General features: G+C 34.1%; 1 protein-coding gene across 1 annotated transcript in view; it reads left to right on the forward strand.

Moving 5' to 3' along the window:
* Positions 1-16653, forward strand: part of LOC129741779 (protein spire-like) — a 432182-nt gene that overhangs the window by 152546 nt on the left and 262983 nt on the right. Inside the window, exon 3 of the mRNA XM_055733564.1 lies at positions 6927-7044. Within this exon, the coding sequence (XP_055589539.1) occupies positions 6927-7044 (118 nt within the window). The remainder of the gene's footprint in view (positions 1-6926; positions 7045-16653) is intronic.

The following is a 16653-nucleotide window of genomic DNA, read 5'->3' on the forward strand; positions in this document are numbered from 1 at the left end:
GCCTTCCAAAAGTTAGCCCAAGAGCAGGAGCAGTTAGCAATGCTCAACATACAAGGGTAAGAAGATTTTATCAAGTTCATACTCCATACTCCATGAATTCGCCATTTGTAGAGAGGTAAAGAACGATTATGACCAACCATAAAGACCATTTTCCAGCTCGTTGACCACACCAAGATCAGCTGGGCTCGATCGAGAAATTCCCGTTCCCGTTGTTGGCTTTTGGGGCCCCTTTAAGGCACGCACACCTTTGGAGAGCAAAAAAAAAAAACTAAATTGGTCAACAGCTAAGAATTTTATGCTGTGCCACAATAAAACCTCCCTGGCGGCCATCTGACTCGACTGATTCGACTGACTGACTGGTGTTGCGGAACGGGTTCGCTACCGGAAGTTCGACTCCATTGAATCCAAGTGTCCGTAATTATGTTCTGGGCCGCCTCCTCCCATTTTCAGCGAATGTGCTGCTGTTCCATGCGTTGGCATTTTTGCGAAAATTCGTCCGATGATGATGCTTCCTAGGGCTAAGCAACAACAACAGAATGACAGATGTGATTTTTATAATGGCCCTTTTGAGTCATTATGACAAGATAATTGCAGGGCAGCAGGAAAAACTAATTTCAAGAATGACTGCCTGTATGCAGAAACCGGTCTTGTTTCTAATTCTTTTTGAATGGAATCGCGGGAAAGCTGCCGGGCCAAGAATTTACGACTATCGCCAAGCGAAACTATCTCTTTTCCGCGATGGGTGAAGTCACAGTAAATACGGGAAAGTAATGGATGTCCGAATGGCGGAGACATCCCGATGGCCGTTATTACATAATTGACTTTCTGGAGCACTGTGGGAAAGCGGAAATTACTTGCAGAGCAATTTGTTGGGTTTCCTCGTCGTCGGTATCAGGAGATAATAAAATTGGTTGTAAATTTGATCGTAACTGTAAAAATCTTCCTGATCTCAGGTGATAGCTGTATGAGAATTCGGAGTTCAGTTCATCTTAGCGACAACATTATTTCCATGGCTAACGATCATTGTCAAATACGTTGCATGGTAGATTTGGATTAAGATAACAACAATGCCTAAAAAACGCTTTTCGCGATATTCTCCTGTATCTCATTCGAGCGAATTTTAGTAAATTGTTGGAGAAAAAGCTACAAGAAACTAATGTAACGACAGCATTGTGATTCTAATGGTGTGATCACAAAAAAGGTAAAATTTTCAACAGTATTGTATTGATAATCATTTTAAAAAGCGTTCGAGCATGGAACACAACGAACTTATCTAAAAAAAAGAAATGGAACGTATTTTAAAAATGGACTTTTGACAACTTCCACATGCTTTTTCTAGTCCCAGAATGTTTCAAGAAAATTCTAATGTCGGTCATTGTAATTAATGGAAGGCATCTTCAGTTGTGGAACGAAAATAAGGATTCGTTTATGAAACGACTCGAAATGGCCAAATTAGCAAGGAGGTGTTGCTTCAGATATACTTATGATAGAACCATTTGTTCTATAAAAAGTATAAGAGGGCCTGTCTAATTGAGCTACACACTACATAGAGGCTTTTTATAACGATTTCATGAAAAGAAACTTTGGCAGCTCTGGAAATTGGCCACATTATGAAGGAAACTTAATTTGAGAGTCTTTAAAAACTTTTTTTATTGTAAGCGGATAGGCACCCCAAAAATTTCACAAATGAAAATTAAAAAAAAAAATAATTTCAATTCTAAGAAACTTAAATGAGAATAATAAAGATAAATTCATCTAATGGATATCTTCTCCGGATGCAAAACTGCATTCTTTCATTTATTGTTTGCTTCAAATTTGTTCGTTCAGGAGAGCATATCAAAATTACTTCTTAATTCCATCTCAATGAGATATTATTATTTAATTCAGATGTATAGCTATGATATCAAAATCTTCGTAATCGTCATTTCGAAAAAAAAAAATTATAGCTCATTTGATACAAACAGTTATTTATCCTGACTCAATTTGCCTGCTTGAAACGCTTTTATTGGGACTCTAAAGCCCTCATTCCAATGCATCAGGTATGGTTCTGTGGTAGCGTGCGCGCTTCTCAACCGGCAGGTCGTGGTTCGAATCTCATGGCTGTACAAAAACTTTTCAAGAGTTGTGTAAATAAGAAACAATACATGCAGGTTTGAGAGTGCAAGGCAGGAGAAAATGCTATCTTGTGGACACAAGTACTTGAGTCCATAGCAAACATTGCATGAAACAGTGTATGCCAGACACGCTTTTAGGCCTTTTTGGTACGTAAATCCATTCAGCGGGACAATTTTCGAATTTCGACCTGAAATTAAGTTTTTCGGCATGAACCAAAAAGGTACAGAACTATGCGATTGTACCGCTGAATAGACGGTTCGATTTCAGGATCTCGCGTATTAAAAGAGCAAAAAACATACTTTTTCCGGAAAATTGAAGTACCTCGGAGAAACATCAAATTTCAATAACAATTTTTTATCAAACTTTGAAATTTGTCATACTTAGTTATATAAACTTTTTCCAGTGACTTTATATACTCGAGCAAACATCATATTTGGGTTGCTTGAAGAATTTCAGGGCGATTTGATGCATTATTTGTTATGCTTAAGTGTACTTAGTATGAAATTTTGCTTAAAACTCATTTTTATGTAGTTGAAAAGCAAATGTTGAATAACTTTGCTGTTTCTTGACCGATTTCTTTGGTTCTAGAAATATCTGATGTACCTCAAATACATCAAATTTCAGTAACAAGTTTTTATCAAACTTTGAAATTTGTCATACTTAGTTATATAAACTTTTTCCAGTGACTTTATATACTCGAACAAACATCATATTTTAAAACTCATTTTTATGTAGTTAAAAAGCAAATGTTGAATAACTTTGCTGTTTCTTGACCGATTTCCTTCGTTCCACAATTTGATGGTAGGCTGAATATGGCTTTAGAACTGCTGAATTATTTAATGTTTTCAATTGTCCTTACTAGAATTACTAATGGATTCACTACTTAGCCCAAAAAAACTTAAAGGTTGGTCAGGGATTTCCTAGTGATCAATCAACGAACATCATAGACTTTTGAAGTATTCGCCTCACATAATATCAAGCATAATCATATTTTAATTGGTGACTTCAATTTGGTTTTTATGATATGAAAAGCCCATATATAATACCTAAAACATAAATGGCGAAGTAACCAAATCAAAACATTTAAGAACATTCGAAAAAACGATCCTCCATGACAAACTCTAGGGGTGGTCTTTTGGCCTAATGACCAGAGGTCCACGGATCGAATTCCGCTTCGCTATATTGAGGTTGAGGAAATTTAAATTTGACCCGGTTTATCTGGGAGTAGAACGTCTTAACAGAAACTGCATGACCAAATACTGGGTCGCATTGGGTGGAATTGTCAAAAAAAAAAAACAATGTAGTAGCAGCATCCTGGATACCGCATTGAAGACGAACCTACAACAAATGCAATTATTACTGTTTAGGGCGATATAAATGTAGCACGTATACCTAAGAATTTGAACCAGTTGAGATTCATTTTAACTTTTTGTTCCTCCTGATTTCGACCAGCAAAAATAACGGAAATTTAGACAATTTCGGATAAACGATTTGGTTCGTTTGTTTTTATTGTTGTTATTGGTTTTTTTTTGTACACACTGTTCGCTGAAACTAGTCGATTGAGAATTTAAATGAACTTCTAAATACACTGACAAATCATTTTACACAAAAGTGTGTCAAATTTCACAAATTATCGAAATAAGTAGACTAAGTATGACAAATTTCAAAGTTTGATAAGAAATTATTATTGAAATTTGATGTACCTCCGAGGTACATCAGATATTTTCTAGAACGAAGGAAATCGGTCAAGAAACAGCAAAGTTATTCAACATTTGCTTTTTAACTACATAAAAATGAGTTTTAAGCAAAATTTCATACTAAGTACACTTAAGCATAACAAATAATCTGGTAAAGTGTCAAAAATAAAACCTAAAAAAAAAAAAAAAAAAAAAAAAAATAACAAATAATGCATCAAATCGCCCTGAAATTATTCAAAAGTCACTGGAAAAAATTTATTTAACTAAGTATGACAAATTTTAAAGTTTGATAAAAAATTATTATTGAAATTGGATGTATCTCCGAGGTACATCAATTTTCCGGAAAAAATATGTTTTCTGCTCTTTTAATACGCGAGATCCTGAAATTGAACCGGTACAATCGCATAGTTCTATAACTCTGAAACTATTGAGGTACGTTCAATTCTGAGAGAAGGTACGCATATGTACCTTTTTGGTTCATGTCGAAAAACTTAATTTCAGGTCGAAATTCGAAAATTGTCCCGCTGAATGGATTGACCTCTTTTTGGTGGTCTAAATCCTACTTGATTGAGTTATGATCTTGATATAATGCTATCAAGAGGTAATATAATTTTGTGATATTGTTTTGTTAAAGTTGTGAAAGTTTGAGCAGGAGACAATAAATCCTTGCATACAAGTTTTTGAGTCCAAAGCAAACATTGCATGAAAGTTTGTATGCAATACTCATTTTTTGTTTTCTTCAATGGCATATGTGATTGAGTTATATACTTTATATGATGCTATCAAAAGGTGATATAATTTAGTTATTGTTACATGGACTTTTTGAAATAATTTGAAATTTTTTTAACATCCTACGAGTACTGAAATAAATCTCATTTTGATATAAAAAAGTGAATATCATAATATCTCATCATTTTGTTTTCCTCCCCTGATTGGGAACAAAGTAGTTTAATAGTTAAATCAAAAATCTTCGTTCCATCAAAGTACTTTACAGCTCAAATTTCAATTTTCAAAATAATTATTTTCAAATAATTTCTTCAGATCTTTAGATTAGACAGTTTTTTTTCCTTTTATCCCTGAGTTCTTAAAAATCTTTCCTCAATTGCATTTTGCTTTTCAAGGGACTTTTGAAACAGCATCATTCAAACAAGACTTGAAACTGGAACTTGGAAGAAAAACGTTTCATTAATTTTAATTTTTTTAAATCTCCATAAATTATATTGAACTTTCCTTAACTTGTTTTAATATCGCTTTGAGCTGTACTCAGTTGGCAAGTTCGTTGCCTCCTGAGCCGATTTCCGCGAGTTCGAGCCCAAGAGTAAACATCGAACACAGCTGTACCGGATAAGTTTTTCAATAACTGTCCGCCAACTGCAACGTTGAAATAAAGTCGCGAATGCCATAAAGATGGCTTTGAGCTGCAACAGGCCTTTTTTAATTGCACAATTTACTGCTAGGTTTCAGAAAGTTTCACATATGCTGATGAATATCTAGTTTTCAAGTCCAGAAGATTCAATTAACGGTTGTTCTGATTAGATTTTAACTTACGGTGAAGTACTTTCTTCGTTTGATTACGCCGTTCCAGTTTTGCAAGGCTTATGAGTGTAAAAGTGCCTTTTTATAAGAATTCGGCAAGTTCGAAACACAGTAACTGAGCTGCTTTTTGTCCTAAACATAATATAAATTTGATTAAGCAAGGTAGAATAAGAAAAAAGTGTCTCCCAACCTTATTCTTTATCCAGGCCTCACAACCAAGGTTGTTAAAAAAAAATCTGTTTTTTTGGCGAAAAAAAAATTAAAATGAAAATGAATTTCTGTGATTTAACCCAAAAACTCTGTGATGGTTTTCTGTGACTCTATTTATTTGAGTTTCAATGAAGATTCATGAAAAATTGGGTCTTTTTAACATTTTACTTGAGCAAAATCAATCACGTTAATCTTAATTTATTTTTACAATCTAAACTTAGAAATCAAATATTTATATTTACATCAAAAATTAAAATTTTGGAAACACGTACAAAATTTAATAAAATCTGTGAAATCTGTGATTATTCCCAAAATTCTGTGTTCTGTGACACAGAATTTGTGGTGAAAATTTGCTCAAAATTCTGTGAAATTACAGATTTTTCTGTGATATCGGCAATCTTGCTTACCAACCATAGATTATTTGCTAGGATGCAGAGGTAACCTCAATTCTAGAGAACAAATTTTTTTCTTTCATCCCTTTCCAATTTTAGTACCTATCTATTGACTACTAGGACGTGACCGGCGCCGTTATTTTTGTTCAGAGAGAGAGCATCAGTTTTGTACACTGAGAATGTGCTGCCAATCCCTAGCGCGATTTTACCTCAGTGCAAAAATGATGACCTCGGTCAATCACGAAGTAGCAACGATTTGTGACGATCGTTCGAAATGTCTTCTTTTGTTTTCATCATAAAATTATAAATAATCAATACTTAATAATATATATTTTTGAAATTCGTCATTATGAACAGTTTTCAAGCATTTCGGGTTCAACGACTCGAGGTGGATGTGAGTAGCTAAGCTAAGCTTATCTAAAATTTGAAATACGGTTGAAATGTTTACAGTTTTCATCATCTTTTATATAATAAAAGAATACTGCAACGAATCTTTCTAGATTATTAATTGTTTTCTTGAAGGACTGAACAGTGAACATAATTAAGCAAATCGATCTAAATGTATGATGCAGGTTTGAATTGTTTGTATTAAACTTTGTCAATTCACAAGTCGTTTGTTGCCTCCCTGATTTGCAATTTAATTTTGATTACTCTGCTCAAGGCACTAGACTTAAACGGATTTAAGTGAATTGGTAACAAAAAAGTTTTCACGAAGTGAAACAGCGTAGCAAAAAAAATGATAAGGTCTTTTTACCGCTGCTTCTTTTAAGATTTTTTTAAGGGATGCTTCTTTTACAGGTTATCTGAAACCAAAGTGAGTTTTCACACTTATTTTTATAACGGATTTCGTTGAATGAGGATTCTTTACACACCATGAAACAAGTTTCACCATCCCCCTAATATGTTTTTATAAAAGCTAGTTAATAAGAAACAAGCAAAAAACTAATCGCTCTCCTAATTCTTCTATCCTTTCCAGATCCTCCTGAAGCTCGGTACCATCGTTTATACCGCCCTGGATTACAACCTTCCATTGAATGCGACCTGTCATATGTCCCACGAGCTGGAACAACTGATCGAGTTCATGACGGCAGAAGGTAAGAATCAAACAAAACAAACAATCCAAACAAAACAAGTGCACTCTAGCAACAAATCTGGGGAGTAGGTAACCCATTTCCGGGACTCTTGAAAAGACATCATCATCGTCATTGTAAAAGCAGGCGCGCCGCGTCGCGGATTAAGGTTATGTTTTCATTTCATCCAGGGCATCGAGATCCATACACTAACATATGTATGATGGCGACAGAGTGGGAAATGTTTATGATTTCTTTTCGCTTTGAGTGAAGGGGGACAATCCAGAGGGGTAGTGAAGTCATGAATGATTGAAGCAGAATAACTAATGTTGCAGCATCTCATCATAACTAGAAAGCTCCCATTTTGGGATTGCATCTCCCCACTTCTTCTCGCGTTTGTCGTTCGTTGTCGGCAGAATTGAACATTTGAAAAGTGTCAGCAAAACCATAAACCGCAACTAAAACGTGTGGGAGATTTGTGGTTGTTGGTGGCATTGAAACTTGAACACGAGGAAAGTGTTTTTTCTTGGTGTCTTCTCGAGTTCAAATCACAAAGTGGGCAAAGATGCTGAGGGATTGGAAGGAAAGAAACTTACGCTTTTTTATTTCTATGATTTTTATCTCCTTACATTTATACCGTAAATAATAATCATAATTTTGTACGTGAAAGGGAGAGAAATGAACTTGATCAGATAATCAGCCGCCGTTGCCGCCTGAGACTTGGATCGGATTAGTTCTTTGAGTTGAGGTGAGACTCTCAATCTCAGGTGATCTGGCTAGTTGGGTGGTAGCTGTCAGCTTTGGGTGAGATATTGAGGGGGAGGGAGGGGAGATACCTGGAACAGGGAAAGAAAATAAAGAAGTCACGTTTGCAATTGAATGAACCGCGCCTTGCACCATTTCGAGTCGGTTCATTTGTTGCAAAGAGAGGGAGATCATAGTGTACACTAAATTGTATGCTTGATCATTATCGTGGTTTTTTTTTACTATCGCGCGTTCCTGTCTGACAGTTACATGAAAACGGGAAAAAGCAATGAACTAATCTTCGGAGCGGTGCAATGTTGAACTTGACAGCCGATTCGTAATAACAACAAGAAATTTCGCTTTCTCACTGGCTGTAAAGAGAATAAATTACAAATTTTCATATTATTTTCTTATGGTGATGAATCCAATGTTCCGAAAATCAATCAGTTTTACTGAGCCATGCTTTACTGCATTAAGAGCGGAAAAATCGAAACAGTCAATTTTTCCTTCTTCAATAATAACGTATAATCAAACATAATTTGCTGAGAATTTCAAGGTATATTTTAAAATTTTGTTAGAACATTATTAATTTCTTTAAACGAACACAAACACATACAGAACATATTTAATCATTTTTTAACGAACATACGGAATCTCAATGAAACTTGATGTTTTCTCAAGCAGAGCCTACCGACTAGACAAAAACAATCCAAGGCAGGCCAATATTGTGTAAATTCATTCCGTGATTGGAGTAGATCCTGATATTTGGGTCTAATCATCACCGTCTTGTCTCGAAGGCCTCTTCCCTATTTTAACACATCCGAATCAAACAGCTTATTCCTTTTTCCTAGTCTTCATAGTGATGTTTTATGTAGCCAGAAACTTTCCAGGGACGTTTCCTTAAATTTAAAAGACTCGCTCCACGTACAAAAAAATCTATTCCATTTCTTAAAATATGGATGTCACACATATCGATGATTGGCAGCACCGTCAAAGGTCCGTCAACTAAGTTACCCTATCACTCGCGTTCCCAATTTACCAGAAGGTATCTCACGAACATCTAAATTTAAGATTAGATCGTGGACACGGAGTCTCAGCCCAAATTTGAAATAATCCATCGGGGGTTTGGAAATTCTTTTTTTTTAAAGATTTTTCTAACCTTTTTAATGGTTTTTTCGAAGACAAAATCATACTAATAACTGTGAAAACACTTGACTTACTTTAAGCGTTAATCTTACTCCATAGTTCAATAACATGATCTAATATTAAATTTCACTGGCTACAATTTTGTGGAAGACATCAAAGTGATACAAAATGAGAGAATAGACATGAGATGTCACTTACAGAGTGATTATTAATTCATTTGAAAAAACTTTTACATTTTTTCATCCCTGATTGTACAAGACCAGAAATAGTATTCTTTGTACAGTAAGGTTTTTTTTTACACTGATATACGTACCGCGTAAAAAAAAACTGTGCGAAAAAAAACCGTGTTAATTCCCGAAAAACGTGAATAAAAACCGTGTTAATTGCCGAAAACCGTGTAAAAAAAGACCATTTAAATTCTACAGCTCTGAAGTTCTGACCCTTAAGACCTGAGACCTGAGACTTGAGACTTGAGACTTGAGACCTGAGACTTGAGAATGAAGACAAGAGACATGAGACCTGAGATCTGAGACCTGAGACTTTAGACATGACACCTGAGACCTGAGTCCAGGGACCTGAAATCTGAGACATGAGACCTGAGACCTGAAGAATGAGACCAAAGACATGGGACATTGGACCTGAGACCTGCGACCTGAGACCTGAGACCTGAGACCTGAGACTAGAAACCTAAGACATAAAACATGAGACCTGAGACCTGAGACATGGGACATGAGACCTGAGACATGAGACTTGAGACTTAAGACATGACACCAGACCTGAGACCTGAGACCTGAGACATGAGACACATGAGGCATGAGACATAAGATATGAGAATGAGACATGAGATATGAGACCTGAGACAAGAGACATGAAACATTAGAAATTAGACATGAGACCTGAGACTTGAGACCTGAGACAAAAGACATAAGACATGAAACCTGAGGCATGAGACAAGAGCCATGAAAGATTAGACATGAGACTTTAGACCTGACCCAAGCTACTAGTGTTAGTACCGAGAAAAATTAGCTTAGCTCCGATTTAGACTTGCGACCCCTCTAGTGAAAGGGTTTGACTTGTAGGTGATGAAAAATAGTGTCGCGACTTCGCTAGTTCAAGCTACTAGGTTTAGTACCAGTAGAAATTAGCTTAGCTTCGATTTTAACTTTAGACCGGTCAAGTGAAAGAGCTTCACTTGCAGGTGACGAAAACACTAGCTAGCTACTAGTGCTTGTACCGTGAGAAATTAGTTTTGCTCCGATTTCAACTTTCGACCCGTCAAGTGAAAGGGATTGACTTTTTGATGATATTGCAGGGTGGCCAGCGAACCGGGAAAACCTGGAAAAAACCGGGAATTTAAAACAGCACCGGGAAAACCGGGAAATAACCGGGAATTTGCCATCAAAACCGGGAAAAAACCTTATGCAGTGCAAATCACTTTTTCTACATATTTTATTCCTAGACGTAATTGTAGTTTTTGATGAAAATACGAAATGAGAAAAGTTTATGCTTGTTTCCATTCTTCAATGTTTACTTTTTCACCGAATGTTAGAAAATAATTCTAGAATTGTTCGAAATTCTTATTCCTATTTGATCTTATTCTTATTTGATTAAAAATTCAGCCTTCGTATGGTATTTCATGTTTAGATTCTGAATACAGATTTCATTCAGAATTCAGAGAAAGTCAAATTAAGTTCTCTGCGTTAAGACTTGAGTTACAAATTCAGTCAGAAGCTGGACTGAAAATGCAGATGAATTTTTTGGAAGATTTTGGTTTCAGTTTGAGATTTCAAGTTTTAAAATGGGTCTGAAAATTAAATTTCAAAATGTAAAAATATTACTGAGCTTGAAATTCTAGATTTAGGCTCATTATCTGGATACAACATACTTATTTTAGAACAGAAATAAAATCAAAACTAGAAACTATTAATCGAAATCCATAATTTGCTAAACAGTACACAATTCTAAGATTTCGGAAATAATTGTTCAGATAACATTTGAAAATCATATACCCATATTCAGAATCAAACAATAGAACGAAACAACTATAATGGTATTTATTCAATTATTATTAATGTAAATTTTTAAGTTTAAATCTAAGGATTAGAATTCAAAATTTAAACCCAAGTTCGAATTGGCAATTATATTTTGAAACTAGTATCGACATTTCTGGATCATAATAACAATACCAAGTTGGTATTTCAGAGTGTGAGCTCAACTTTTCAAGTCCGAGTTCAAAAGTAAAATACATTAACAGCACAAAATAAGCTTGTACATTTTTCTGAATATATGTACTTATATATCAGAATCATGTTCTTCGAAATTATCGACGTTTTTCGGTGAGTTTTAATAATATTAAAACAGATTTACCAGTTGTCCATACGTTTCGAGCTACTCTGGCATTCGCTCCTCCTCAGTGGACAAATTAACTGGCCATCGTCTGAACTATTTTGATTTTGGACTCTGTTCTATTATTATTAAAACTCACCGAAAAACGTCGATAATTTCGAAGAACAAACAATCGCGGTGATAAATCCAAAACTCAATATTAGAATTATTTAAAAATTTTAAATTTGGTTCATTCTGGCAATTTTTATAAATTTTATATTTTGAGAATTGAGAAGATTGAGAAGATTGATGAACCCATTTTCAAATGCACATTTATAACTTTATAGCTTCCCAAGTGAAATCAAATAATAGCATTGAAATTTCCTAAGTTCAAATATTCGGCAAAATGTATCCTTTTCCTGCCCTTTTGATGTTGCATCTTTCATTTTAAGACATCGCTATGGGCATTTCATTCCTTTTAGAGTTATGGAGGAAATAATGACAATAAATCTCTGTTTTTGCATCCAAAGACTAAGACGAAGACGACATTTTTCGTTGAACAACTGGAATACTGGAATTGTTTTCTTACCCTTTTACATTTCAACATTTAAATACTTTATTATCGGTACGAAATCCAACAAGTCTCACCACTATTTTTGCAGCTGTGAATAACTTTTGAATGACAAAATTGATACACAGAAAATTTTCAGTTTTCACACACTTTCACTCACAAATATCATTAAATGCCTATTAGTTCCGTCAATAAATCTTGTAAAATGTACCGTGTAAAACATAATATCTCACAATGGAAAACCGAGAAAAAAACGGGGATTTGAAATTGGAAACTCGCTGACCACCCTGGATATTGGTGACATGGGGTAATCTTGAGAATCCGGGGAATTGAATGATATATAAAGCGTATTTATTATATTTTGTATCATGTTTTGCTTTAATAACTGGCAAAATAAATCAAATCGCGCAAGCAGAAACTGCAGCACCCACCCACCCCACCGAAAATTGAGTAAAATCATCATTCTAGAGAGCCTGTGTGGCTGTGAGCCCGTGCGTTTTTTTATTGTTTGAAAAATTCAACAAGATTCTACAAATTTTCGAAAATTGTTATCAAACATCGTATTCTTTGAAATTTGCAATTAATGAAAATATAACTTCAAAATTTTTATCCTTCTTATCATGAATTTTTATGATTTCAGCTAGTAGATCTCGCGACACTGTTTTTCGTCACCTACAAGTCAAACCCTTTCACTAGAGGGGTCGCATGTTAAAATCGGAGCTAAACTAATTTCTCGTGGTACTAATACTAGTAGCTTTTCTCTGGTCTCAGGTCCAAAGTCTCAGGTCTCATGTTTCATGGCTCTTGTCTCATGTCTCAGGTTTCATGTCTTATGTCTTATGTCTCATGCCTCATGTCTCATGTCTTAGGTCTAAAGTCTCATGTTTCATGGTTCTTGTCTCATGCCTCAGGTCTCATGTCCTAAATCTCATGTCTTATGCTGAGGTCTCAAGTATAATATCCCTTGTCTGAGGTTCCAGGTCTCATGTCTTAGGTCTCAGGTCTCATGTTTCATGTCTCAGGTCTCAAGACTCAGGTCTCAGGTCTCAAGTCTCAGGTCTGAGGTCTCAGGTCTGAGGTCTCAGGTCACAGGTCCCAGGTCTCAGGTCTCATGTATCAAGTTCTTAGTCTCAGAGCTAAGATTTTCCCAACTTCAAAAAGATTCTAAGTGTTTTCCTTTGAATATTTTCTCTCAAAAACCGTGTTAATTCGCGAAATCCGTGTAAAAAACCCGTGTTTATTCCCGAAAACCGTGTAAAAAAAGCCTTGTTAAAAAAACCGCGTAAAAAAACCGTGTAAAAAAACCTTGGTGTACTTCGTTTGATAATTGTAGAGGGTTGAAGTGTTTAGAGTAGTTTATTCACATCGAACAATCAATCTTTTACATACTTTTGAACAGGATAATTTGAAGTATAGAGCATTTATGGGGTTCTATTTTTCCGGAACAATTATCCAATTCTGAAAATACTTTTAGAAAATACTTAATTTTACATGAGGTTCAAAAATGAATCCAACATCGGAATTCGTAATTTCAGGAAAAAGATTAGATGAGATTAAAAGTGGAAAATTATGCGTAAATAATAACAAGATCCAACTTAATGTTTGTAGCATTGATCATGAGCTTAGAGTAAGGCTCTGTCGTACAGCCCGCTTGGAAAAAGACCTTGAAACTTTTACTTGAACTTACACGACCGTTACCAAACAATCTGAAAATCTATAAAACATAAATTTTATGAATTAATACCTCTTGAATGGGCTCGTTACCCGTGGACGATAGTTGGTATTTATACAACCGCTATTTGCTGTCCGAGCCCTCTCAAGTTCACAATTGAACAAAAGCTCAACAAATCGGCCCGGACTGCGCATAAACAAAGATTAGTCGATCCGATTAGTTGGCCCCTCCGAGATAGACTCTGATAAGCTATTGAGCTTAAAAAATATGAAACAAGCTTCATTGACCATGAAAAAGTAACAGAAGCAGCAGCAGCGAGGTCTATGGGGTTCGATTTTTCAAGTTCAAAGCGCAGTAAATACGATCCTAGCGAAGTTTAAAGCACCTTCCACATTGCTCAGATTGGTTATTGAACGCACTTTGGCTTTGGGAGGTTAAGCGAAATAGTGGTTGAAGCTCGTGGAAATGATCCGATCAGCAGGAAAAGTGCTGCTGTGCCTGTTGCAGCTCACTATTTATGACAGGTCGTAAAATTCATTTTTTTTTTGTTTCATACAGCTTAGCGACTGCACTGGTGGGATTTTCAAGTCATGGGGAACCTTAACTGGATCGTTTGGAGTGAAATGCCTCCGGTTTGTTACAGCCTAAGAAGCCTTAAACTTTTTGTTTGATATTAGTAAGAAACGGATTATCTGCTCCCAAGTACCCAACCGAAAAGTGGAATGAAAAAAAGTATGTTCATATTCCCGGCGTGACGAAAATTGCCCTTTCATGCTGGACAAAGCATCGGGCAGCATTGAGACCCATTCCTGGTCTAGGAACTCGAGGGCTAAGGCTATCAGGGGGGTTTCGCCCTTCTGGTATTAAGTATAGTTAGTTAAGACACCGGCCTTTGCTGGATGTTAGAAATGTCCGGTCCAGTCCCGGTCAAAATCGTGACTTTTGAAAGTGAGGGAGTCAAATGGCGAGAGTTTGGTGGTGCATTCAAAGAGCTACTTATATGAGTGAAACAAAACGGTAGTTGACAGCTTTATGGTTGCAATTAGTCAGAAATTTCAAAGTAGCTGTATGAGCACGAGAGTCTCAATGTAGGGACTTGGATGTGTCTGTTTGAGTCGCAAGTGATATGCAAATCGTGATTATCTGATTTTTATGTTCAATTATTTTGAACAAGTCAGATAGCTTTTAAGATGAAAGTACTAAAAACCTTCAGAAACACTTGCAAAGCAGAATAAATTCAATAGTTGATGAGAAACAAGATAAAAAAACCAACAATTTTGTGAAATTTATAAACCAAACAAAATTCAAGACGCTCCAAAATTCAGTTATTCTTGAATGGTGTGATGTTATTTGTCATTTTTGCAAATTGATTCAATTCTGTATTTTTTGTTATTTTAATATTGTTTATTCAAAAGTTTTGTCCAATAAGTCGAATCAACCAATTTTGAGTAAAGTTAATGTACAATTTTTGTTTCAAAGTAAAATTTGAGTAATCTTTGCGCCTTTTTTGTATGAATTTTTGTATAGTTTATGATAAATTTTGATGTTATTTTTTTCTGTGTTTTTTGGTAAAAATGAAGTCAGTCTTCGCGTAATTTTTTGTGTTATTATTTTGTCGTTTTTGCCATTTTTGGGTCATCATTTTGTCATTTTTGTGTGATTTTTATGTCGTGTTTCTTTCATTTTCGTGACACTTTTTTGGTCATTTTCTTCATTTTTTCAATTTTGTCATTTTAATGATTTTTGTCATTTTTGTCATTTTTTCATTTTTGTCATTTTTGTCATTTTTGTCGTTTTTGTCATTTTTGTCATTGTTGTCATTTTTGTCATTTTTATCATTTTTGTGAATTTTGTCAATTTTGTCATTTCTGTCATTTTGGTCATTTTTGTCATTTATGTAATTTTTTGCATTTTTGTCATTTTGTCATTTTTGTCTTTTTTGTCATTTTTGTCATCTTTGTCATTTTTGTTGTTTTTGTCATCTTTATCATTTTTGTCAGTTTTGTCATTTTTGTTATTTTTGTCATTTTTGTCATTTTTATCATTTTTTTCATTTTTTTCATTTTTGTTATCTTTGTCATTTATTTTTATTTTTTGTATTTTTGGTCATTTTTGTTATTTTTGTCCATTTTGTCATTTTAATCATATTTGTCATTTTTGTTTTTTTTGTCATCTTTATCATTTTTGTCAGTTTTGTCATTTTTGTCATTTTTGTCATTTTTGTCATTTTTGTCATTTTAATCATTTTTGTCATTTTCGTCATTTTTATCATTTTTGTCATTTTTGTCATTTTTGTCATTTTTGTCATTTTTGTAATTTTTGTCATTTTTGTCATTTTTGTCATTTTTGTCATTTTTGTCATTTTTGTCATTTTTGTCATTTTTGTCATTTTTGTCATTTTTGTCATTTTTGTCATTTTTGTCATTTTTGTCATTTTTGTCATTTTTGTCATTTTTGTCATTTTTGTCATTTTTGTCATTTTTGTCATTTTTGTCATTTTTGTCATTTTTGTCATTTTTGTCATTTTTGTCATTTTTGTCATTTTTGTCATTTTTGTCATTCTTGTCATTTTTGTCATTTTTGTCATTTTTGTCATTTTTGTCATTTTTGTCATTTTTGTCATTTTTGTCATTTTTGTCATTTTTGTCATTTTTGTCATTTTTGTCATTTTTGTCATTTTTGTCATTTTTGTCATTTTTGTCATTTTTGTAAATTTTGTCATTTTTGTCATTTTTGTCATTTTTGTCAGTTTTGTAAATTTTGTCATTTTTGTCATTTTTTTCATTTTTGTCATTTTTGTCGTTTTAGTCATTTTTGTCATTTTTGCCATTTTTGTCATTTTTGTCATTCTTGTCATTTTTGTCTTTTTTGTAAATTTTTGTCATTTTTGTCATTTCTGTCATTTCTCTAATTTTTGTCATTTTTGTCATTTTTGTCATTTTTGTCCTTTTTGTCCTTTTTGTAATTTTTGTCATTTTTGTCATTTTTGTCAATTTTGTTATTTTTGTTATTTTTGTCATTTTTGTCATTTTTGTCATTTTTGTCAATTTTTGTCATTTTTGTCATTTTTGTCATTTTTGTCATTTTTGTCATTTTTGTCATTTTTGTCATTTTTGTCATTTTTGTCATTTTTGTAAATTTTGTCATTTTTGTCATTTTTGTCAGTTTTGTAAAT

This window comes from Uranotaenia lowii, chromosome 2 (assembly GCF_029784155.1).
Source record: "Uranotaenia lowii strain MFRU-FL chromosome 2, ASM2978415v1, whole genome shotgun sequence".
Classification (NCBI taxonomy): Eukaryota; Metazoa; Arthropoda; class Insecta; order Diptera; family Culicidae; genus Uranotaenia; species Uranotaenia lowii.